We start from the raw sequence: 26,566 nt of genomic DNA, 5'->3' as shown, positions 1-26,566 counted from the left end.
ACTAGGGAATTATAAGGGTGTTCCAGTAAGCCAATGTAAATTGGTAAAATTGGTCACTAGCCTGTTAGTGACAATTTGAAAGAAATGAGAGAGCATAACCACTGAGGTTCTGGTTAGCAGAGCCTCAGTGAGACAGTTAGGCATCACACAGGGAACACATACATATAGGCCACAAACTTATGAGCACTGGTTCCTGGCTAGCAGGGTCCCAGTGACACATAACAAACATACTGAAAACATGGGGTTTTCACTATGAGCACTGGGCCCTGGCTAGCAGGATCCCAGTGAGACAGTGAAAACACCCTGACATACACTCACAAACAGGCCAAAAGTGGGGGTAACAAGGCTAGAAAGAGGCTACTTTCTCACATAGTTCTCATTCAATTAAATGGCAGGGATAACAGAAGCGTTGTCACATACCATTTTACCTTTGATGACATCGCAAACTTGACCTCAAATCCACCCATCATCCCAACAATAGCCTCCATTTTTCTATTGAAGGTGGTAGTAGAAGAGTAATGAATGGACTTCGCGCAAAGTAAACATTATCCTTTTAACCAAATGGCAGCCAGGAATACACCCAGGGTGAGGGCTGCTATTGCAGATTATATGTATCCGACATCCATGGTAACCGCTTCTATTGCACTGTTTTGCAGACTTTCAAAGGTAAAAGCTAAACTCATATATACTATTAGGACCACATTCCATGACAGCAATAAATTGAGAGGAGAAAACTGCAAAATCACCATTTGGTTAATAAAAATGATTTCAAATATGGATTTTCACAGTATATGGATGGTAGAACATGGGCATTTACAAACAAATTCTGACAAATTAAGTTCTTTTTTCACTTCCGAAAAACGTTTTTGGTCATAGTAAATTAACTATAAACTGTATTTTATAGTAATTATGTCGATTTTAATTTTCCTTGTAGGGATGGACGCCGTTGAAATACCTTTACATGAAGCAAGAGGGACACAGAATAAACTCTCTCCAAGCAGAGTTTGTGAAGACACGTGAGTTAATAAATCAGAAGAGATATTAATGTTAACATGTTAATTGATTATATTAAGGATGTCGCGCTACAGACAGAGCAGCTGACTTTGGAAATGGCAAATCTAGTTCGACTCTCGGCATCGGCTCAACATCTTGTGATTCTGGGCAATTCACTGAATCTCCCCGCGCTTAGAAATGCTCTATATAAACTGCAAAATAGGACAACAATAGGTTATGGTTGTGCTGCGTTTTCTGTAATGAAGGCACCCATTGCATTAAAAAAAATAAACAAACTTATGGACCATTGTGAATAGAAGGAGTGCTCCCTAAAGCTGTAAAAATAAGCAAACAAGTACTGGGAGCCCCAATCATATTTTTATACACTAAAAAAAGAGGTGAGTGTGCTGGAAAATTAATGGATAGAGCATGCCTGAACGAACGATCTGGCTCGACTCTAATCGTCATAACATGAACCGTGCCATCAACGTATTTAGGATATAAATGGTGCAACAAACATTATATAAAAATAATTCTAAGGGCCATATCTATGGAAAGAGGATCTGCACCCAGTCCAGCGCCACTTTTCTTGCACCCCTTAGCACCCCCTAAAGCCACTATGTGTGCACCATATCCAAGACATGGCGCACCATGGCGGTAGTTAGGGAACTAGCCTCAAAGGTTTTGAGGCTAGTTCAGAATTTTACAGGATTAGCGTGAACAATTTTTTACGCTAATCCTGCAATAAGCCCATTGAGGTCTATTGAAAACAATGGTGTGCTTCCTTTTGATGCCTGCTCTGAGAAGGCGTTAAAAGTGCTGAAAAAAATGATGCAAAGAAATCTCTTAGATTTCTTTGTGCCATTTCTTTGGCCGCTCTAACAGGGGCATGCCCACTTTTCATACATTATGCCTGGTGCAGGTATGATGTAGCGCAAAAGGTTACAAAGTGGCACAATGCATGCCTTGCACCACTGTAAATTTGGCACAGCAATTTTGACCTTGTTGGGCCACATTAGCGAGAAAAAAAATAACGCTAATGAGGAGTAAGAAGGTGCTAGGGGCTCTTAAATCAGCCGCTAAGTACATATGTGAACGTCAAGGCACCAATATGCCAGGGTTAGTGGAAATTACCTCACATGCCATTTATCCTTTTATTTCACTCACACATGCATGCTCACACATACACACACATTTACACATACTCATACTCGCTCTCACTTAAACACTCTCACACACTAGCATGCAACAAAATACATTTAAAATCATTTTTTACTTACCTCAGCTTCTAGCGACGGTCATATTCCTGCAAAATGTAATTTTTTTGTTATTAAATTAATAGTAATTAATACAATATAATTAACTATTTGCGTAATAAAAATATTGACTGAAAACAAGTAAATTGGAGCTTCCCTTGTGTCCCTGCCACTGATTTTGCCTCTTCTGAGGCCAGGGGCCACAAAGAGCAATCAAAAACAAAGATGGGAGTAGGAAGATGCCTTGCTGGGTCTACCTCCCTTATGAACCATGTAGCATTAGATAAAGACCCAACAGGATGGGAGTCCCCACAGGATGGACGAGAAAAATGGATTTTCCTTTTGAAAAACCTTCGCCCACCGGGGTTATCTCTTGATGGCATGCTTCACCATTGGGTCCCTCCCGTTCCTCTATGGAACGAGGTGTGCTGCGACCTACGTAATACGTGAGAGCACTGATGTTGTCATGTCAATGTGATTCAGGTAAGGGATAGGAGTGGTGGGGTCTCGTAAAAATTAAAAATACCTGCCTCCTAGCGGTTCCAATATTTATTCGATCTCCTGGTGGTGGCATGATTAAACAAGCATTTGCAATGCAACGGGTCTCGCGCTTGCTCGTGTTAGAGCTGACAGCGTTGTAAACTCCTAACCCGACTTTTCACTGGTAATGAAACCTATCAGCAAAAGTGCATTTATGTACTAAACGGAAAAGTGCAATTAACTGTGTCACAGGGTTGATATTATGGAAAGCGCTCAACTTCTGCCAAGCGAGATGGCGCTGGTAAAAGAGAGAAAAAGGAGTCCACGGGCCGGACGGAAAACAGCGAGCCTCGCATGTTTTCTGTACTTGGTCGATGTGCTCTAGGAGGGCTTTCCACCGAAAAAGGCATGACGTATGCATGCCTTTCACTAATGAAATCAAGCAGATTCTAACAGGCAAGCCCATGAACCAATTACGTGAGGTGGACAGGGATCCGAGCCCTTTTTAGTAACTAAAGCGTCTCGCTTAGCAAAACGCATGCACAAGCGCATGCGACGCAGGCTCGACCCTAAAAAGGGGGCTCATGTGGAATGGACCTATCTTCCTGCGCCCCATAATTCAGAGCCTTATCCCTAGTCTCTTCTTCAGGACCAAGAATGACTCTCTGGTTCCACTCCTTATAGGAACATCAATTGTGTGAGCACGTATTTTGCATCTTTAATTCTTTGAGGCACTACATCTTGATTAAATAAATACTCGTATAGCATGTTAAATCAAGCTGAAATAAGACTTCAAAAAAAAAAGTTTATGTAAGTGAAGGCAGTGTACTATATTTTAATGTTGATATCACCTGTTTCCCTCTGAGTTAAATAGATCGATTTCGGGAGTCTCATTATTTTGTACCTGACAACCTTGGACTAACTTTTAGAAAATATCAACTTAGCCTTCAAATTTATACTGTTGACACTCAACTCCACTTACAAATCAATGGCACAAAAGTGGGTCCCTATATTGTCACAGAATGCAGCCATACCAAAAGCCCAATTGTATAAAACAACTGATTCTGACGAAGTGGACAAAAATCTAAAATATTTCTATTCACTGAAAACAACCTCCTGTTGCCACTTTAGACTTACCTGTTGCAAGTAGCAATGTCAAACACCTAGGAGGCATCTCCAATATTGTTGCCAAAGCTGCCTCTTTTGCCGTTTCGGGCCACATGAGACATTAAAAGTCTTCATTTAGCCTCCCAAAAATGTGAACTAACAGTGTCATACTCACCCACTACAACAAAAGCTCTTACTTGTTTTTAAACCAGTCATCAACAAACAGGAGAGTGTCAAAATCCATGTGCCACACACTATTTTATTTGGACCATCAAGATGACAGTGGTACTAGTCTGATATTCCTACATTTGTTGCAAGATAGATCTCAAATTAACATCCTCTGTCTCATACTCTACCCATGCAAAGAGATTGCCAAACATATCTCAAAAACAAACTTTTATCACTCCAGTCAAGAGCTAACGTCCCCATTACAAACTCTCATGAACCCACAACATTTTTGGACCTACTAAAATAGTGTCTCTTCCCCTTTCATGACTTATTCCCACCACTGGAACAATCTCTTAGTTATCCATTTCTCTATCTCCGAACATATGACCTTTCAGAAACTGAGGGAAAAAATCACAACTTCACCAACGCCTACTGACTTGCTATGCTCCTTGACTTCATTTCAATGCACTCTGACCTTTCCTTTGTGATATGTGCAGTGTTATACAAAACACAAATGCCTAAATAGGGTCCATGACAAATAGAGTGTTTTCTTTGCGTTTATGACCATAATTAATGAGAAATGTGGCATTCAGGACCCGTAATGTGACCTTAGTAAAATCTCAACAACAACTCCTTAAGCAGACCACTCTCCACTTCAGTTGACAGTATCAAAGGATAACTGAAGTTTAAACCATTTTATTTTCCAATGGAATCTTGTGATAGGTGTGGCAATTTCGAAAAAAAGGATTGCCTCATCCCTGCTGACAGTCCGGATGTTTGACTGTGGAAAAACAATAAGAAACATTTTCTATTTTGTTTTTGTGGGAGATGGAGTTTAAAGCTTGCATAAGAACATACATTTTAGCAGAATTGTGGTCCAAGCCAAATAGTTTAAAAATAAGTTGTGTTGCCCATTACTAATCAGCAGAAAATTCAGATACATTTCCAATACCACCTTTTCCTCGTGCTGATCATTTTGTGACATTGTCTTATGTTGTCCTACATTGTCTAACAGTGTCTTACAGTGCTTCTCTTTTTCATAGGACTCAAACCCATGATTGTGGGGATAGAATTGGAGACTGGATGTCTCTGTTCCTTGACCGTCCGTGTAGGTTAATCAGGCAGACATCAAACTGCCAAAGAAATTTCATAACCAAGGAGAAAAAAGGTACTTAACAATGGATTTTTTTTTAAATGGATAAAGAAAATCCCCAGTGATTGATTCATTTGTTATTTCAAAGGTAATGAACATGTTGATAGAATGGAATGTTTGTTGGTCTAAATCATGGTCACTTACTGAAATGCATCCTTTCCTTCTGCACCTACTAAATCTTGCACATACACAGCTCACCTGCATTATGTCTCTTATTCTTGGCACCCATTGAAGCCTCATCAGCTTGGCAAAGTGTCTCAAAAGTTCACATGCACAGTTCTCTACACTGCCAAATATCCTTGCCAATTCTGTTTTTCAGCCTGTTGATTGACTGATAATGCAATTTATGAAGAGTGCTGTTAGCCGAAGGCACACTCATATGTGTGTTACACTTCAACAAATCTACACCACCAATGTATGCTCATACAGCATCATGACCATCCTGCCAGGTAAAGATCATCTGGTTCTTTTGACTGAACTACACTCTCACACAGACAGTGAAGAGTCCAGAATGCATCTGTGGCTGCAGAAAAAAACAGATTAATGGAAGTGAATATGGGCGGATGTCATTTGCAGTTGTTGGAGGTTAGCGAAGTACTCTTCTAAAGGCTCAAGATGACACCACTTTGTATTCATGTCCTTGTATGACTAAGACAAAGCTGAACAAACACATAGTAAAGCCATACTAATTTGATTTGGAATGGAAACTAAACCTTTTGCCAGACATAAACATTCCTTTTTAATACTTACAAGTCACACGTAGGGGAGACCCTAAAGGCTCATAGGGTAGGGTGCGTGGTATTTAAAAAGTGCGACATGTGGATTTAAGTTTTATATATCCTAACAGTGAAAACATTCTAAAGTAGTTTTCCACTGTTGTAAAACATATCTCTTCCATAGACTAACACTGGGTTACCTTATTACACTTAATAAATGCTAAATTCAGATTGGAGTCAATAGACAAATGTTGTTTATATCAAATTGGTTGTAATTTAAAATCTTCTTTAAAAGAAAAGTCAGATTTTAGGGTACAATTTTGAAAATGCCCCTCTTAGAAAGTTAGCATTTTCCTGCCCAAACCAAACATGCCTTCCTGCCAGTGTCCTGAGTAACATGACTGTGAATGGTTCTCCTGTTGTGGGCTGTGTACTGCTTAAAGACATGCTTGGAAGATTGGACATACTTGCCTTGATCCCAGGCTACACATATTGACTCCAAGGGTCAGATGGCTGACTTCCTGTGTTAGTAACAGTGACAAACCAAGCTTCCAGAAGCCTCCCTACAACTGCCAGCTGACCAGCTGCAACTAGACGTGGAAGGACCTGCCTGCACCTTGCTGCTGGCCTCTGTTGGAGTGAGTTTTGATCCCCAAGAGGTGTCTCCCTCGGTCCTTGATGTGTTTTGCATTAACGAGAGGCCCTCCTGAAGAAAAAGGTGAAACTCTGATGTTTGAGCCCATTCGTCCCAAATCTCTGCTGCCCGTGATGACCACCAATGCTAAGCTCCAATAAGACCTGCTCTTCATTCCAACAGTGAACCGGAAATGCAAGACTTGCAAGACAACAGCAACCATCTGTAACGATCAACCAATATGAGGCTTCAGCAGTGACTGGAACAAGGCATCAAAAAGTTTAGCACCGGCTTGCACCATTTCTTTGCAGCAGCCGTGCACCATATTTATGGAATGGTGCAAGCCAGTGCAAAGGGTAGAGTAAAAAAAAATGACATTAGTCGACTGGGGCTGGCTGTATGGAAGAAGGGGGTTTTGCATCAAAATATGACGTTAGGCAGGTTAGAGTAAAAAAAAAAAAAAGACTCTAACCTGCCGAGAGTCATTTTCTGACGCAAAACCATCCATACCACATGACTCCTGTCATGGCACCCAGTGCCATGTGGGGGGGGCATTTCAGGGCCCCCAATGGCACTTAAAAAAAAATACTTACCTGTACTTACCTACACTTACCTGGGATAGGGTCCCCATCCTCCGCTGTCCGTCTGGTGTGGGTGAGGGTGTCCCTGGGGCCTGGGAGGGCACCTGTGGGCTTATTCCAGGGTGTTCCACCATGGAAATAGGCCCACAGGTCCCCTAACGCCTGCCCTGACCCAGGCATTAAAAAATGGGGCAAAGCAAGCTTTGCACCATTTTTTGACTCCTCCTCCCTTCCGTGCACCATTTTTGCACGGGAGTATAAATATGGCATTGAGGCTATAGAGTCACTTTTGCACAGGAACGCCTACCTTGCATCTCATTAAGGCAAGGTAGGTTTCCACGTCCAAAAAATGACTTTAACTCCATAAATTTGACACAAGACGGGTCTAGCGTCAAAGTATAAATATGGAGTTAGTTTTGCCCCGAATTAGAGTAAAATAAAATGACGCTAATTCAGTGCAAACAGAGTATAAATATGCCCCTAAATATCCAGGCTTCAATTAAAAATCACATTTGATCCTGACTATCACTTAAAATCTTACACCTAACATTCACAATCTCTTCAAGTTCAAAAACATTCTTCTGTCAACATAAGTATCTGAAACCGTGCCCCGAAGAACATCATGTGCAAAGAGGGGTTACGGTACTAGATCTGCCACCCCAGCTCAATTTCAGTCCATTGATGTTAAGAGTGAAAGTTTAGGGGCTGAATGTTTTTCTTTTCCTACGTATTAGATGGATCATACTGGAATCCGAATTCCAACCCATGCACCTATTCAGTCAGGATTTGTATAGTCAACGGGAGGCTGCTTAATTCTTCAATACTGTAAAACATCTGCACCAGTCAATGGCAAAATGGCTGCTGGTCTGAGTTAGTTAAAAGCCGTTCCACATTCCTGAAACACTACTCGGGGAGAACATGGCGGGCTACGGAGGTCACGTAGCGCGCTAGGGCGCTTTCCGGTTCCGGTTCCTGGGGGCGTGGCAGGTCGCGGCGGCCGAGCGGGCGGCAGCTTCGAGCACACGGATGTGCACGCCGCAGCTATTGAGACCTGAGGCAATCTGGAGGACAGCGGGGGCTGTCTGGTGGCACCGGGCCGTGCTGGAGCTGCGCCGGACCCGTAAAAGTGTGGCGCGAATTCCCCTCCGGGGGAATAGCGGCAGCGGTAGCTGCAGCAGCAGAACGGGCGGAGCCGCTCCCGAAAAGTGGCGGCCGGGTGAGCAACCCAAAGAGAATCCAGAGAAGGACGCCAGGAAGAAGACGGTGAGGCAGCGTGGGGTGGGGGGCGTTTTTCCTGCCCCCCCCGTTCCGCTTAACAAGTGTGGAGGGGACGGCTCAGTCGCCCCAGGACAACTCGGCTGTGACTACAGAGGAAAAGGGGGACAAGGGAGGATCAGCAAAAAAAAAAATCCTGAGACCTAAACCGGGGGAAGGAGGCAGGAGTGCGGGGAGGAAAGCGGGGGAGAGCAAGCTGAAGGGTAGAGACAAATTGACGCCCTCTCTAAGGTCTTTTTTTAAAGTGAGACCTGAGGTAGTTACACTTACCCTTGGGCAGCCTAGAGTTGCAATGGAGGTTACCACCAGGCAGGTGGAAAATGGTACGGATGAGGGCAGAGAGGGGTCGAGGTCCCCCCCGCCACGGCCAGGAGAAGATCTGACGGCCCCAGTGCTAGTTCAGTCCCCAAACGATAACCCAGCAGAGGTTCAGGACTTCGCATTTAACTCGGTAGTGCTGGAGACTCCTCAGGCTGCCTCGGTGATCCCCCCCTTACTGAATTCCTCGTTGGAGGCGTTAATCTTGTCCATTTCTGAGGATGTAAAAAAGGGCTTTGCGAATTCAGAAGTAAATCAAGGTTTGTGCTAATTTAGAAAAGAAAATTGATGGCGTAATGGTAAGAACGCAGGCCCTGGAAGAAGCGATGGGGGGTATGAAGGAGGAGCTGATTCAGCATAAGGGTGAGATCGATACATTGAAGAGGAGTGAACAGGCTCTAAAAAATAGGGTGAAGCAGATGGAAAACTATTCCAGAAGAAATAATCTAAAACTGCTGAAAGTGCCGGAAGGCACGGAAGGGAGCGATCTTAAAGCCTTCGTAGTATCATTAATTAAATCAGCGGTGGATCTAGAGGAGACCGAGGATGAAATTGGGAAGGATATTCAGAGAATTCATCGAGACCCCTTTAAGCTACGAACAAACAGTAGTAGACCTCGGAAAATTTTGATAAACTTTCTGTCGTACCAGATGAAGGAAAAGATTTTATCTAGAGCATTGAAACTGAAGTCCTTAAGAGTGAAGGATATTGTGTTTGAGATTAGATCGGACCTATCCAGGGAGACTATGGATAGGCAGTGGGAACTGGGAAAACGGTTGGAGATTTTCTAATCTTTGGGGGTCTCAGCCCAGTTGAAATTTCCAGCCTTCCTTAGGGTCATGTATAACAACAAAATGTATAATATCAGAGATATTAGTGAAGCGGATGAGTTATTGGTGGCGGTCAAAAATGGGCAGGCTACTGAGTAAGGCTGCGTGCAATGGGTAATGGTGAAATTCTCCCAGGAACCGGGGGGCGCTCTAATATTTGGATCATTATGGTCCTTAGTTGGGGGGGGTTCTCCACAGGTGGGGGTGGGGGTGAAGGGGGTGGGGAGGGGGAGAGAGGTTTAGGGTGGGGAAGGGGGAGTTGGAAGGAAGTAAAAAGCAGTGCCTTGTTCAGCCCAACTATTGGTTATTCAAGATTAATAGATGGCTAGTAGGGAGGGAAGCCAGAGGGTGCAGAATATACCTCTACAAATTCTTTCATGGAATGTTAATGGCTTAATGGTGCGAGGAAGGAGGGAACGAATATTACAGTATCTGCAGGATTCTACGGCACAAATTTTAGTCTTGCAGGAAACGCACCTCACAAAGGTGGAGTGTACTAACATAATACAAAAACTAAGATGGGTGCGAACATTTACATGTACAGAACACAACTATCATAATAAAGGGGTGGCTATTTTAGTTAAGCATGCACAGTTGGGGGGTGTGGGAATCCTGGAGTCTAGATCAGACTTAGCAGGGCGATGGGTGATAGCTAAAATACAATTTGGGGGTCGTAATCTGGTTTTAGCAGGCTACTATGGGCCCAACTGCGACGATATAGAACCCTTAAAACAGCTTTTTTCTCAGCTTCTGGAATTCTCGGACCTGGTCATTGTGATGGGCGACTTTAATGTGGTATTAGACAACGAGTTGGATAGGCAGAACTGTAAATCACGAGGTACACCTAAGTCACAACAGTTATTAAGGAGAATGATGAAGGAATTTGGTTTGGGTGATATTTGGAGGCAAAGGGCAGGGAAGAGCAGGGATTTTTCTTTTTTTAATAAGAAATACAGACATGCGTCGCGAATTGATTATTTTCTATTAGATATGCGTTTGAGAGATGAGGTGAAGAATATTGTGTATCTGCCCTCGCATTTATCAGATCATTCTGCGGTGGTATTATATATGTGCTTTCGTCAGATAAGTTGTAGTGCCCGGTGGACGATTGATCGGACATTATTATTAGATCAAGAGGTGTTGTTAAAGCTGCGCAAGGAAGCCGAATTCTTTTTTAGTGTAAAGTTGGGCTCCGCTCATTTATCTGTAGTATGGGACACGTTTAAAGCAGTCATCCGCGGGGAGTTAAGGAGTTGTGCCATTCAGAAACATAAACGTCAGAAAGAAGAGATTTCTGCGTTGGAGCAGGAAATGCGAAAATATAAAGCCAAAATAATTGAAGCAGGTGAGACGGAGGCTTTGAGGTCTAGCTGGGATGGGTTGAGAAGTCAGTTGGAAAATATACTACAGGGAAGAATTCAAAGTAAATGGGAAGCAAGTAAACTGGCCCATTTCGAATATGGGGAAAATGCGGGGAAGTTGTTAGCCTGGAAAGGTAAAGCTGACCGGGTTAGGAACTACATTAAGGAGGTTGAAGTGGAGTATACAGGTGAAAAAAGATCAGATGAGGCGGCAATAGAATCGGCCTTCCGAAGCTTTTTTACGCAATTGTATTCGGAAAGGTTAGTGGTGGATGAAGGTATGGTAACGGACTGGATAGGGGCTGATAGACTTTTAGGTTTATCATTGCAGGAGAAGGAAGCATTGAACGCCCCAATAACGGCTGAGGAAATTAGGAGAACTCTGACTAGTAGTAAGTCAGGAACTGCGCCTGGCCCGGATGGTATTCCAGTGGAAGTTTATAAGGTATTAGGAGATTCAGTTATCCCAGTATTGACAGAATTGTTTGGAGGGATCCTGGAGTTTGGCAATGATATTCCTCTTTCATGGAATGAAGCGGTGATCTCCTTAATTTTGAAACCGGATAAAAACCCAGCGAATTGTGCCTCATATAGGCCGATATCGTTGCTGAACAGTGATTATAAACTGCTAGCTAAGCTTCTAGCGGATAGGCTGACTAGGATAGCGAATAATCTAGTGCACCCCGACCAGAAAGGCTTTTCTAAAGGCAGATATTTGCAGGAATTAACCTTCAAACTGATCGGGGCAATAGATATGGCCACAACGTTTGGTTCGCCTTTGGCAGTTATTATGTTAGACGCAATGAAGGCTTTCGACCAAGTTAATTGGAATTTTTTTAAATCGGTTTTGAGGCGGGCCAATTTAGGCTTCAAGTTTTGTGGTGTAATTGACCGGATTTATACATCCCCTTCTGCGAAGATTCTGGTGAACGGTAAACTTACGGGTCCTATTACTATTTCAAGAGGTACGAGGCAGGGCTGCCCCCTGTCGCCGGTATTGTTCAATCTATATATTGAGCCATTTGCTAGAAAAATCAGACAAAACCCTCTTATCGCACCCTTCTGCTGTAATGGTTGGGAGAAGAAAATGTCCTTATATGCAGACGACGTACTAATATATACAAATAACCTGTCCCTGGCCTTTAACACAGTCAAAGATTTGGCTGATCAATTTGGAAGGATATCAGGGTACCGGATTAATGTGGGGAAAACAGATATTATGCAGTGGAATATGGAAGGAGGGTCGATAACAAATAAGCAGGAAATACGGTACTTGGGCATTTTAGTGACTCAAAATTTGAAGGACTTAGCAGAGAGGAATGCTCGAAAGTTATTAGTGGAATGCAAAATTATGCTACAAAAATGGGCATGTCTCCCCTTGACGATTCTTGGGAGGATAAATTTAATTAAGATGTTTATCTTGCCCAAATGGAACTTTGTGTTTTCAGCTATACCCTTGGCAATGCACAAGGGGCATCTAGATAAAATGCAACAAGCTATAAGTAGTTTCATTTGGAACTCAAAGGGGCCGAGGATATCATGGAAAAAGCTACGCAGAAGGAGGGAAAAAGGTAGACTGACTCTCCCTGATTTGACATATTATGCGTGGGCTTTTTTGTTTAAAAACTCTAGGATGCTGTTTATATCTCCAGACGGCTCAGCAGTAGGCAGAATGTACAAGGCTATGGTTTTGTCGGAAAAAGGGGGCTGACAGTCTTTTCTATTTAAATTTGGCGACCCTAAATTCTTCAAAAAAATTAAACTAAAAGTGCTGCAAGGAATGGCAAGGAGCTGGTATCAGTTGAGGAGGCGGTTAGGTGCACATTATTACAGCTATCAGGCCCCTATCTGGGATTCCCCGGGCACCCCAGAATGTTGCCAGGATATTCTCGCATTACCACTTAAGAGCAGGTGTGGAAAGGTGGGGGGAGATTGCGCGAGATGGCACCTTACTTTCTTGGGAGGAACTGGTAAGAATAACGGACGGTTCTCTGTCCAGGTTAAAATATTTACAGATAAGACAGTGGGAAAAAGAAACTAAGGGGGGATTAGGAGTGGTAAATGGCCTGGAGGACTCTTTTTTAGACCTGGCGGTCTCGGCTTCGGGGAAGAGGGTGGCGGTTTGGTATTGGGAAATATTAGAAACCCTGGATGAGAACTTTGACCTACCAAGCAAGCTATGGGGCAAGGCGATGTTAGGCGACAAGATTGGGTTATGGTGGAGGAAGTCGTGCATGACATTGTATGAAGTAGTGAAACCGGCGCCATTAAGGAAAAATCATCTTTATACTCTACATAGAGCATACATATCTCCGGCAAAATTGTCCAAATTTAAGAAGGGGGAGATGATCAAGTGTCCGAAATGTGGTGGGCTGGGAGCAACGGATGTACACATGTTCTGGGACTGCCCCTCTGTTCGGTTGTTCTGGGAGGAGGTTTTTAGGGTAGTATCATCGATGTTAGGTTGGAAAATTAATGTACCACTCCCATTAATTATATTCGGGCAGCTCCAGGACGAGGGGATATGGAAAAGGGTGAACAAAACTAATCGTTCATTTTTGTTCTATGTAATTGTGTTGGGACGAAATGAAATCTGCAAAAAATGGTTGAAGGAGCACTCGCCGAGCTATACAGACTGGTTGAACGCGGCTCGCCGTGCGGCAAATATGGACTTAAATACGCAGGGCTCAAAGAAAAGCGTAGAAATATGGTCACCATTATTAAATTGGCAGGGAATTGACTAAATTTGCCCCCCCTGCTAAAGTTTACTGCGGGGTACTTATGTGAAAATGTCCTAATGAACTTCTCTCTGCTTTAGTCCAATGATTAAGCACCGTTTGACGCCTCGGCGGGTCTGTTCAGGCGGACCAGGAGCTACAAAGGTGCACCCCCTGACTTGAGTCTCTCTTCGTAGACAAGAGGGCGAAAAGGTTATAGAAACGAAGAGGGGTCTCAGTAAGCAGGGCTGAATGAGGACAAAAAAAAAGAAAGAAAAAAAAAAAAAAGCCGTTCCACACCAGACAAATATTTGATGAACCTGGAACAATTGGAGTGCGCTCACCACTAAGAAAACAAACATTAGTAAATGCATTATGTTTGGAGTAGTGAATGGGTGTAGGGAGGATGGTGTGAGTGCGCTCTGGGCAGGGTGAGTGGTGCATGAATGAAGTTTAATAAGTGTGTGAGTGCAGGGTGAAAGTGCCCTAATGCATGGGGATTGATGGCATAGAGTTCAGTAGTGAAGATACGGTGACATAGAGTTCAGTGGCAGAGAGTGTAGTGGTGCAGAGTAGAGTGGTATAGAGTTCAGTGGCAGGGAGCGCAGTGTTGCAGAGTGCAATAGTGTAAGGTAGTGTGGCGTGCATAGGCATAGAATGTAGTGGTGTAGTGCAGTGGCATAGAGTGCAGTGACATAGAGTGGGGTAGAGTACACAGGCATATAGTGCAGTGGCGTATAGTTGATCGTTTCAGAGTAGAGTGGTGCAGTGTAGAGTAGAAAGGCACAGAGTGAAATGTCATGGTGAAGTGTCATAGATTGGAGTGTTGCAGAGTGGAGTAGAGAGAAGTGGTGTAGAGTGCAATGGCATGGTGTAAAGTGGAGTGGTTCAGAGTGGAGTGGCATAGAGTGGAGTATGCATGGTGTGGTAGGACACTGCCATTACAGACATCACATTTTCAATTGAAATGACTATTGAATTTGCACAGTCATACAGCTTTACTAATAAAACTATACAGCTCACACATGTTAAGGTGTGGAAATGCCATCACCTAATGTACTGATTTGTTTTGATCTCAGAATTAACATCTCAGAATTAACAAAAAATGTGCTTCATTTGTGCTTTGCTAGTTCTGCTCAGTGTAAAATTCACCTGGACCTAGTACGTAATAAGGCAAAAAATATGTGAAACAGTGTGTTTGTATGCAATGCACCGATGTGAGAATATAATCTATAAAATATTCACAGATCGCATTTCAGAAGCAGTGTAAAAGGCAATAGGGACTCATTCTGAAAGTTCCCTCATGTATATGAGCACACTCCTCCAGGATCCAGAAATGTTTACTTCTGAGTTGCTGATTCTAATTTAATTGCATCATACGTCAACTGTGCTAAGGCCTTAACCTTAGGACCTGTGATGTTTTCTCATACTGGAAAATTAATTAGTTTCTGTGAATAAAACATGCAATGCAAGTCAAAAATACTGGATACCCTTTCACACACAAATAGCCTTTCAATTAGTCTGTTTGATTACTTTATGGACTGAGAACAGAGAACAGAGATAAAAAGATGGTGCATGAGAAAAATACATAACGTTCACACACCATTTCTATGGGTTTTTTTTCCATGAGAAGTTAAAGCAGTCTAAAACTATATTTCTGCTTTAGATTTGTTTTTCAGTGCAGTTTGTAGCATATTTCATATAATCATGAAATAAAGTGTGGGAAAATCTTTATGTTATGAGACTGTTTTAAAAGAAGGAATCCGAGTGACTTGTGAATAGAAAACATACTTAGTGGTTGGTGGACCTGGCCCTTTTACAGGGTCATTCCCCAGACTTTTTTTGCCTTTTGCCTCCTTATTTTTCTGACCTTTGTTGGCTGACAGTATGACTCTGAGCACTTTTTCACTGCTAACCAGTGCTAAAGTGCATGTGCTCTCCCTTGTAAAATAGGTATGATTGGCTTATACCTAATATTTAATTTACCTATAAGTCCCTTGTAAAGTGGTATCCCTATATCCAGGGCCTGTAAATTAAATGCTACTAGTGGGCCTGCAGCGCTGCTTGCGCCTCCCACTGAATTAGCCTTTCAAACGTATCTCAGGCCTGTTAGGGCAGGCCTTTGTGCACAGTTTTCAGCCACAGGGACCTGGCATCTAAATTTACTTGCTAGGCCCAGAACTTACCTTTTACTACATTTAAGGCACCCCTAAGGTACGCCCTAGCTAGCCCTATGGGCAGGGTGCCAGGTTGCGTGGCCTGTCATGGTAGTGACAAACAACCTAACTAGGTGTCTCACTGCTGTGAGTGCTGCCTTCTCATAGGATTGCATTAGAAATGCTCTGCCTTATGTGTGAGGGGTATTGTATGATTTATGAGGGGTAGAGTAGGCATGTTTGGTATGGTTGTGATAATGATAAGAAATGCTGCTTACTGGTGTAGGTGTATTTTTTATTACTATTACAGAAATGCCACTTCTAGAAAGTGCGCATTTATCTGTGATTATGACACTGGTGGTTTTGCAGCTTGCCTCCAATCCATGTCTTGGCAGACTGACAGTTGCGGATTTGTGCATACTTTTCAGACAGCCTGTACACAGGGTGGGTGGAGGTGTCACAGAGGTGCATCTACATATTGTTTGGTCTTCCTGGGTTGAGAGAAGGGAGAGGCTGGGCACACCTGCATTTGTAAAGGCTGTGCCCTGGCCTCGCACAATAGGGTTGTTAACCCCCACTGATGTTTGGAGCCTGTGCTGGAAGAGAGAAGGGGCACTTCCAGAACCAGTTGTAACTGGTTGGAACCCCCTCTCCTCCTTATTGTAAGAGACACTGCAAACTTAGTATAAGTACATGGGAATTTTCCCCACAGTTTGGACATTCTTGAGACATTCTTAGAACTGGACAAAAGGCTGCTGAGAGGACTCACCAGGGACCGCCATGGACTGCTACTGTCGGGGTGACCTGTGACCTGCTGGGTCACCAGGAGGACTTGCCACTAACTGCATTTTTCTTGTGCTGGCCTGTTGCTGCGCCCTGCCGCCTGTACCTCCCTTTATTGTCCCCAGGGGCTGGGGGCTGTTGCCCCTGTTCCCCTGACCCCTTTCCTACTCAAGGGCTGGGAGACGCGCTCCTTTTTCCTCCAAAGCACAAAAACAGCGCTGTGTGGACGAGCCCCTGGTGCTGGAAAATCCTTTTTGTTGTAGTGAGGGCCCAATTCACTGCCGCAGCCCGGGCATAGCGCTGTGAAGCACGCTGTCTGTGGGGCCCTGGAGTGCTCCTATGTGCTCTTCTGAACGACCTCACTGATGTGACCTAGGCTCCTAAATCACCCCCGTGCCCCAGCTTTTGGTGTGCTTCAGCGTGCCGGAGCTGCGCTGTCCTCAGTGCCCCCGGGTCACCTCAAAGCAAAGGAATAGGAGTGAGAGCACTCCTATCGTGCCCCCGGGGTGAGCTCTCTCTCAGGAGCGTCCCTGGGGCACAAGCAGGCACCTGCTTTGGGTGCCTGCACGCTGCAGTGTGCTGGACCGGCTCACTGTGAAAATTCCAAGCCAGGCGAGAGGACGGAAGCCTCATCAGAGGCTCCCCCCACCCCACCCGGTCCTCCGTATCATTTGGGGCCCTGTTGCCCCCCCCCACTCTCGAGGAAGAGCTGTTCAAGGCCCAGGGGGAGGCCTACCCAGAGGACGCGGCCCGAAAGTACAAACACTTAAGTAGGAAGAGCGTGCGGGGTGGAAGCCTCATTGGAGGCTCCCCGGGCCGCGGAGGAACTTCACTTGGGGTATTTCTGGTGCCCCCCTCCTTGGTGGTAGGGTCAGTGGAAGCAGTGGGGCCCCCAGAGATTGCGGGCCCCAGGTGGGGCCCATTCAGTGCATCAGAGAGGGTGCTGACCGCCCCTCTGTCCTAGGAGCCAAGCGTAGCCCCCGTTGAGCGCATTGGAGCACCGGGGGCCCCTACATCAATCTTTCAGGCACTAGGAGTGCCTTGTTCTACAGATTAAGGTTGTTTCTGGGACACTGGGAGGGTGGTAGGTTCCAGGTTTAGGTTCTAATGATATATATTGGCTATATGTTCCTGTTATGGGCATGCTAGGCTGTTGAATGTCTACTTTCTCATGACTTGCCATATAATTTTATAATGGTCCTGATGTAGGCCTTTATGATATTTTCTATGACAAGTGCATTTATTTACTGTGATTCCTGACTACTGCTTATGTTGCAGAATCCTGAGTACGTACGTGTTCCATTGTGACAACTGCTTATTCTTGCAGAGTATTAATAACTTGGGTAACATTCTGACAACTGCTAAGGTAGCAGGGTATTACACGTGTAATGTTTGATCTAATTATGTCTTGTGCAATACAGTTTATTTTTACATAGCTCAGTGTTGTGTTTACTTTGTGGTGTACATCTTGCGTCATGTGTGTTGTGTGTGTTGAGCAAACGCTTTACACATTGCATCCGGGTTAGGCCTGACTCCCCGTGCCAAGCTACCAAGGGGGTGAGCAGGGGTTATCTTGGACGTGTAACTCCCTTTCCCTGACTAGACTGGGTGGGTTCTGCCTAGCTTAGCTGCATACCCTAGCCAATCAGAATCCCCATTTCTAACAGTGGTGTTCTTTATATAACGGTGGCAAAAGACACGGGGTGGAAAAAGGGCAAAGCAGCCTTTTCCCCAAATGAGCAGGAATGTTTATGCTGGTAAAAGGGGTGGGAGGAGGTGTACTTTTCACTCACCTTGGTTAAAAATGGATTACTGACTACTTACCTGTCGTACAGCTGACAGGTCACCTAATTAACTCAGGCATGCCTCGGGTTCACTTGGGGCCAGATGTTTGAAAGCCCATCCGGCCATTTGTGACCGGGAAAATACTTTCCCCCATGAAACAAACCTATTCTGTAAGTCAGTAACCTTTTCACGACTTGCAGAATAGTTTTGCAAGTCGCTCTTAGAATGGGGCATGCCAAGGGTGTCCCTTTCTCATAGAGAGCCACAGGGGGATGTAAGATTGTCATGTGACCTTGAATGTGACCGCAAAACAATAGCAAATACTACAGGACCCCTTCTCGTTTTTGAATGGAATTGAAAATATTTTTTCCGAGCAGGTAGTGGTCCCACAGTCCATTGCCTACTCTGAAAAAATGAAAAGAAAACTTTTTGTTTTTTTGTTTGCAATGCATCCTATTTTCCTTTAAGGAAAACCGTCTGCATAAAAAAAAAAAACTGCTTTATTTAAAAAGCAGTCCCAGGTATGGTGGTCCTCTGTCCCCAGCAGCCCATCATCCCTGTGAGTGCAGCCATTCCCAACGAGATCGCAAATTGCAACCTACCTCATAAATATTGATGAGTTAGGGCTTTATGACCCCATTGGGAATCACTAAATTAGTCTGAGACACATTTGTACATTTCATTTTGCGAGTCTCTAATTGCGAATCGCATAAAGCCGCAATTAGAGACTTGCAAAATGAAATGGTCATAATAAATGTATTATTGTTGTGGAGAGAGAGAGAGATTACCTCTTTTTTGGTCTGCTGGAAGAAGGAGAAGCTTGTCCACCAGTGTGTGGAGTATCAACACACTGCATCATTAGAGGGGAAAGTGGGAGAGTTTCAGATAAGGAACTGATACCGTGCATGCGTTAAAAGTCCGTAACACAGCGTAAGTGCAAAAACATAAAATACAAAAAGTTCCCCAAAAGCAGATGAGAAGAGTACTTGAGCCTCGGGACACTGATAAGAGGAAACAAGGAAGAAGCAGTGGTAAAGGCAGGAAATAGTATGCTATAGCCAAACGAAACAAAGGAAAAGTAATGCAAGCACAGGGACCAATGAAAACAAAGCGTGGGATGTAAGCCCCTTATAAAATGTATTTTGAATACTTAAGGATTCACAACCACAGTGTAAGCACTGTGCAGGCAAAACCTTAAAATGACTGTGTGGCAGCATGTACGTACATCATGCAGATTGAACAGAGGTCGTAGCCAAAATCTGCATTTTCCTTACAGCTCTGGGCAAGTACAGACTATGGGGCATATTTATGGAAAGTGGAGTGTAGCACCACTTTCCCTGCACCTCTTAAAATACGGCGCACCATGGTGCGGGATAGAGTGCAATAGTGTAATTTCTCATGAAGCTATTGATGTACTCTGCAGGAGTTAAACCAAATATTGGAGCTACTCCTGCAGAGTACATAGGGCCCCATTCTAAAGAATGGAAGCCCCATTTTAATGCTTGCTCTTGAGCAGGCGATAAAAGTACCGTAGATTTCCTTATTCCATTTTTCCAGCTCCTCTAATGGCGAAATGCCCCCTCTGCATATATTATGCCTGGCACCAGCACAATGTAGCGGAATGGGTTACAGAGTGGCGCAATGCATGCATTGCGCCACTCGATAAAAACGGCGCTGGGATTTCGGCCTTGTTGGGCCACAGTAATGTAAAAAATAATTATGTCAATGTGGTGCAAGGTGGCGCCTGGGCATTATAAATATGCCCCTATATGCTTCAATGACTGCATTTTGCTGCTGCAGAGCCTGTGTTTGTTTGTGCTTGGTTTCGATTTAAGATAAGAGAAGATCTAATATTGAATATGCCCAAAATGCAACTGCCTTAACTAAAGCTTATTGAATGCTGGCTGGGTCTCACCTAAGTATTTTTAGACATTCATAATGAGCCAAGGCCATTTTATCATTTAGCATCGTGAGATGGTTCGTGGTTTTATTTATAACTGCTGAACTGGATGTGCAAGTTCTTTGTCCCACACATCTTCTGCATGTAAAGTTTTCTTTGCAGAGTGGAAGTGGCTGTTCTCAGGGTTAATGTAAGTGTCTTATTCTGCAGTAAGTTCAGAAATAAGACATCTCTATTTGGCATTCTGATCCTTTTATTGCTCAGCAATACTTTCAAAAAGTCACCTTCAAAGCAAGTTGCTGATCTATGAGGCCAAATTCCTTAAGCGCAGGCTTTGCCGATGAGAATAGAGATGCGGTGCTCTGCCTCTGCTTTGCATGTAGAAAGGTGCTTCAGGTCTTACCTAGGTAGTGAGAGCTCGGTACCCATTCCCCCAATCTCTTCATTTAAGTATTTGTGGGAGTCTGCAATGGCTGGCAGGATCAGGGTCTGAATGATGGTATCTCCAGGATGGGCTGGGTCCACTGGCTCTGCTACCCTACCAGAACTGGCTGCAGCCGGGACACACTTAGTCAATCTGTCCATTTTTGCCTATCCAGTCGCTGACTCTCACCTTGTCCTTCATCATATCGAAGAGTCAGACTGAGCAAGAGAGTGTCCAGGAATTTCTTTCACCTTACAGACACTTCTTGTTTGTATCCAGCGCTGGGTGAGCCCACTTAACCCCAGCAGCTCCAGCACACTTATCACAGAGTTATGATGAAACACACGTCCCTCGCAAGTCAATATTGCTGCAGGCACAGTTGTCTATTTAGTTTGTTCAAGAGGTGTGCCCACCAGCCGGGAGTACTATGGTGCATGCATCCCTCACACCCTTCTGCCAGGCGACGGCCTGAGCATTTATCCTAGCATGTTGTCCTCTCTCAGATTTCAAAGGATATGTGTGTGTGCGGATCTGGGAGAAGGTCTTGCATCTTAGAGTCCTGAGGGTGAGCATGTGATCCCCCCAAATACCCATCCAACAGCCATCGAATCTGTCCCTGATCTGAGCAAGCAGTTCAGTTTCACCACGGAGTTGCATTGGAGCAAGCAGGCCACCTGCCCTCAAGGAGCATCCCCGTCTATGCAGCTTCTTAATTCATGCATTTGGGAACACCATCACCAGCAGGCCCAAGCAGCTCTCTGACCACCACTACCACCTCTCAATAGTCCTCCCTTGGGGGCCATTATTGGGCCAGCAACTCCGCTAGCCCCCCTTGGATTTTTGCCACGGGGCCCAAGGTGATCTGAGCCTCGACTTTGTGCTGCAGTTTTGCAGGTTAAAGCAACTACTCCATCGGTCCTCGCCTGACGGAGCCCGCACTGTTCTCACAGCCTCCTCTGTGTCACCAACTGTCCCCCAGTTTCAGAGAAGGGGGCTAGCTATCTGTAGAGGCAAAATAAAGCAGGACGGGCAGGATAGATGAAGGATTTAAGTCAGTGGTACAGAGCTCTTTTAACCTGCAACCGCCATCTCTGGCTGCCAAGCCACACCCCCTTGAAAGCTCAAAGACTTTTAATGTTATTTCACTTTGTGAAGAAATCAGAGAGTTCTGATACTGGAATGCCAATCAGTGATGATTTCCCCTAATATTTAGATTGAATGTCTTTGGTCGCTTATTACTATTGGCTCTTGTGTTTGTATTATTTGTTACTGAACTTTAGTAGTTGCACATCTCAGGTCGTGTGACAGTTTGCCAGAATTATTGTTGGTAGAAATAAGAGTGGTTTGCTGATCTGTATTTGTTACTTCTGGGGACCCTTGATCCAAGTTAGGTCCTGCACCATCTTTAACTAATTCCTGTTCCCTTCCAAATTTCACTTCTTGGCTGAATATCGGTAAAAAATAGCTACATTCCATTTTTTATTGCTCAAGTTTCTCATCTTTGACCAATTTCTTGTTAAGTTTCCTAAGCTTATTTTTTTTTATAACTGTAGTTTTGGAAGCAAGTTGGTTTACTTTGGCCCAGTTGGTTGCATGATTTTTTTCTTGTCTGTCCTCTTTTTGGTCTTGATCTGTAGGTCCCTAGGGACACATAGTGGGAGATGGTATAGTCAGAAGGGACGATTTCAATGGTTTGTAGGAATTTGAAGGGTATCTCCACCACGTACTTTTCTGAGGTGAATTGTTCCCCACTTATTCTATTTTTATTGGAGCTGAGGCTGTGAAGGTGTCTGTGACTAGTAGTACTGGTGTGGGGGTCTCGTTGCTAATAGATCTGTGAGCTTGGTTTCCTATTCGATACACTTTTTTTAACCCTGTATTTTTAGAAAACATTTTTCAAACCCATTAAGTGTATGCTTCTTCTGGTCGTGTAGTTATATAAGTATTTTAGGTATTTGTTGATTGTTTTTGCACGCCAATAATCGGAATACTTTGGTTAATATTTATGCAGTGTATGTAGATAAACGGTCAAGCAGTTAAAGTTTGGTAAATGCTTTTCTGAAGACTGTATTGTATACTTTTGTGAAGGATTTGTTTATAGATTTTGAAAGTAATTAAGCACTAATCCTGTGACGGATGCGTTCTCTGCAGTGAGGCGAGGTAGGGCAGGGAGCCTGAAAGGAAAGGGAGCTCTATGGCTTGGCTTATTGTTGTTTAAGTCACTAGCCTCTGTTTCCCCATGTGATGCCTGGCCCCAGGCACACAAACCCCCGTCCCCCATACCAGCACTTCCCCTGGAGCCAGCACCCGTCCCAACTACCCGTGCTGCCCTCTTCCCCTGGACTCTTCAGTCGGGAAAGAAGGGCCTTCTTGCTAGTGTGGGTTCGTTGTGGCGCTCGAGGGACCAGTACACAGACACTGCAATTTCAGGCAGTAAGTGAACTCAGTGACATCCAGGAACAGAATTTTGGGGAATGACAAGATGCAATCATTTTTTAATTTTTTATCGATAGAATTAATAAGGTTAAAGCTCATTTAGCATCAGGTACTTTAACAAATACTAGAGACTACAAAACGGGGTCAAAATTATCCCTCAAAACTTGCTTACCTGAGATTGATAGATGATGGGCAATGCAAACAATTAATAAGTAGGAGTAAAGGGTCAGGCTCTGGAAATGCCTTTCAACCTGCGAGATTGCACAATGAAGTGTTGGTGGTCAATCACTTGACTGTTTTAAGCATTATTAATGCTTCTTTGAGCTCGGAAAAAGTCCAAGACAGTTGAAAAAGGCACGAATCAGACCCCTAATTAAGAAACTTATATTAGCCAACAATGTTCTAGAAAATTTCAGTCGGTCTCACAACTACCTTAACTAGCAAAATTGTTTGAAAATCTAAGGCCTCATTTAAAATAATCTGATGCTTTAGATTCCTTGCACTGCCCTGGGACCCCCTAACCATGGATGTGATGCATTAACAACATAGAGCTCCCTAGCACAGGTTTTCACAGATGCTTCAGAAATTCTGACCCATCCGTGGCCCGAAAGTCAAGCATTTTTGGACAAGTGTAAAAAAAATGACGATACTCAGAAATGTGAGGAGACCTCCATAGACGAAAACCCTGTGTCACTTGTAACATCTGCTGTGAGCCGGTGGTAAAAGTCTGATGCAGTGAAGGTGCAGAATGAAGCAGTGAAATGTAAATCAGCAGCTTTTTGCCTGTGAACGCCTACCTTGCATATCAGTTGGTTTCCAGGAGTGAAAAGTGAGGCTAGAGGCCTCTATCATCACTTTGTAGATTTGGAGATGTTTTAGAACTGCTGCAGCATAAAAGAGAATGACGCTGCGGCAGTGCAAGGGCCGTGTAAATTGGGCCCTTAGTTTTTAACTAACTGTTAAGCTTAATTGAATATAATAACCTTTTACACCAGATGCAAGCAGGTTTTGGGCCGGATGCAGCATTAACCATGTGGAGACAGCTATCCTGGATGACCTTCAACAGCTAGCCGATAAGGATATCCCAGCCATACTGGGCTGTGCTCGACATCATGAACCATCAGATGCTGTTGAACTGACTAGATGAATTGGGTGTAGAAGGAGCAGACCGTCATTGGTTTCAGAGTTTTGTCAAAGATAAAAAGATTCAGATTGACATGGAACCAATTGTCTTAGAGAGGAAAACTATACCCTGTGCTGTCCCCCAAGGGTCTCTTCTATCACTGCTACTGGTTAGTCCATACATAATCCCACTAGCACATCTAATAGAATCATGTGGTCTCACAGCTTTGATGTATGCGGATGACACACCTCCTTTTTACCATTGATGTGGACTCCTATACTAAAGCAATACATTTCAGCTCGTATATGTCAGTTTCCACAGTGGATGACAGCAAACCATTTTGTGCTAAATGGCCGTAAATTGAGATTCTCTTGCCTTTTCAAGAGACTTCAGTTTGCAGGATATTCTTTTGGCCATCTGTGTAAGGGCAAAAGTCCACCTCTGTGAGATTAGTAAAGAATCTTGGCATTAAGTTGGATATTAAGCTTATATTAACCAAATAAATGAACTTAGTGGTGCAATCTTGTTTCTTTCAACTACAGCTGATAAACCATACGATTCATCTTCCAATAATCAAACAATGCAGATTGTGAGTGCATGTGTTTCATCCAGACCAGATCATCTACCAGTCTGATCTTTAAACAAACTCCAGCATTTTCAAAATGTTGCAGTGAGAGTGTTGTTGAACATTAAAATATGATTTAACGTAATAAGGGCTGTTGGAACTTCATTGGTTTTCCTGTGAAAAAATGTCCAGTTTAACTTTCTTTGTTTGGTACATAAAGTTATCTTTGATAAAAAATCCAACCCTTTATCCAAAATAGTTTTCTGGCACGAACTCAAATTGCCGAAGACCTTTCATACATTAACTCCGTAGCCTTGAAAGGTTCAATATAGAGGTTTCCGCTAGCACCAAGGTACCTCATAGTGTATATTGTGCTATACATATATCAGCAAGTAAATATCAAAAAATAAATACATATTCATGCTAATGGCTCTGTTGTGTGACACGTGTTCTTACAGTAGGACTAGGGAATGCAAACGTATAGAAGTCCAAATCTTTATAGAATTTACTTTTTGCTAATGGGATCCTTCATCTTTTCTGTTTATACGAAAGGTAACTTGGTGTGTTTAGCAAATAAGCATACATATTTTCTTTTGCCAGGAATACTATGTTGCGTGAGTGGAGGTTGTTATAAAATCAAACATATTCACCCCCTGTAGAGACTAGGGTATTTATTTACAAGCCCCGTGGCCCAGGGCGGTGCAGCAGGTGACTTGCTTCGCTGCCCTGTGCTACCGGGAAATGTCAGAAATGCACCGTATATACAAGATACAACACATTTCTGTCAACATGCTGCAAAGATGCCTGCATTGTGGGGATAATTGTTTTTGTGCTAGAAGGGACCCCTTCTTGCACAAAAGCAATCACAAGGTGTTTTTCCTTTTCTATGTGTGCTGCAGAATGCAGCATATGTAGAAAGAGGAAGAAATGGGGAGAAATAAATATATTTCCTCCTGTTGCATCACGTCTACACCTCCCCTGAGATGGCGTAGGAATCTGACTCATTCCCAGACTTGTAAATCTGGGAATGCGATTCCTTAGCATTCCATGGGTGTTGCATGGGAACACCCACAGCAACGCCCATGGAACACTCCTTCCATGCAGTTTTATGCGTGAAAGGGGCCCATATTTACAAGGCCATGAAAAGCCACGCAAGGTGGCTTTGCATGGCCTTGTAAATATGGGATGGCTCACTGACCCAGCAGAGCATAAAAAAATGACGCTCAGATGGCGCAGTATGCGGATAGGACCTCGTAAATGAGGCCCTAGATTTCCACATTTAACTGGGAGAGCACAGAATGGTTCTACTTTACTTTTAATCTTTAGGTTGAATTCAAGTTTGTTCTGGTCCCATTTAAAAACAAAAACTGGTTGCTTTGAAGTAAGTGGAAACCTTTTTTACAATATCCACAAGCATTTGGCAAGTAGTTGCCACCTAAATCAACTTAAAGGAAATATTTTTAGAACTTGTTTTTTCATTCTTCAGGCAGGTTGGCACGGGATGTTGTTGAGCATCTCACTTGATGTTGCTATAGATAATGGCTATGATACTTAATCCTACAAATATACTTCATATGCATACCACATAAGTTTTGAAGCATCCTAATTAACATTTGTGTTCACCTAATATTAATTTAGAGTTTACATTTTTTAAAATAGTGATTATGGAAATGTTCTGCAAGTTTCTGTCTAATAGACTGTTTGATAGACTTCACAAAACAACTGACTGCTTTCATTTAAATGAGGCTTTGAATATTCTAGAAGGATGCAAGAACTCTTTCTAAGACAAACATATAAAGTCGTAA

The 26,566-nt window shown here is 43.5% G+C and overlaps 1 protein-coding gene across 1 annotated transcript in view; it reads left to right on the top strand.

The window, feature by feature from the left end:
• Positions 1-26,566, top strand: part of LOC138280770 (molybdenum cofactor sulfurase-like) — a 566,269-nt gene that overhangs the window by 492,142 nt on the left and 47,561 nt on the right. Inside the window, exons 10-11 of the mRNA XM_069219519.1 lie at positions 935-1,016; positions 5,048-5,172. Coding sequence (XP_069075620.1) covers positions 935-1,016; positions 5,048-5,172 — 207 coding nt within the window. The remainder of the gene's footprint in view (positions 1-934; positions 1,017-5,047; positions 5,173-26,566) is intronic.

The sequence above is a fragment of the Pleurodeles waltl genome, chromosome 2_2, assembly GCF_031143425.1.
Source record: "Pleurodeles waltl isolate 20211129_DDA chromosome 2_2, aPleWal1.hap1.20221129, whole genome shotgun sequence".
Lineage (NCBI taxonomy): Eukaryota > Metazoa > Chordata > Amphibia > Caudata > Salamandridae > Pleurodeles > Pleurodeles waltl.
The sequence above is the reverse complement of the archived record's forward strand: the minus strand, read 5'-3'. Positions and strand labels throughout refer to the sequence as shown.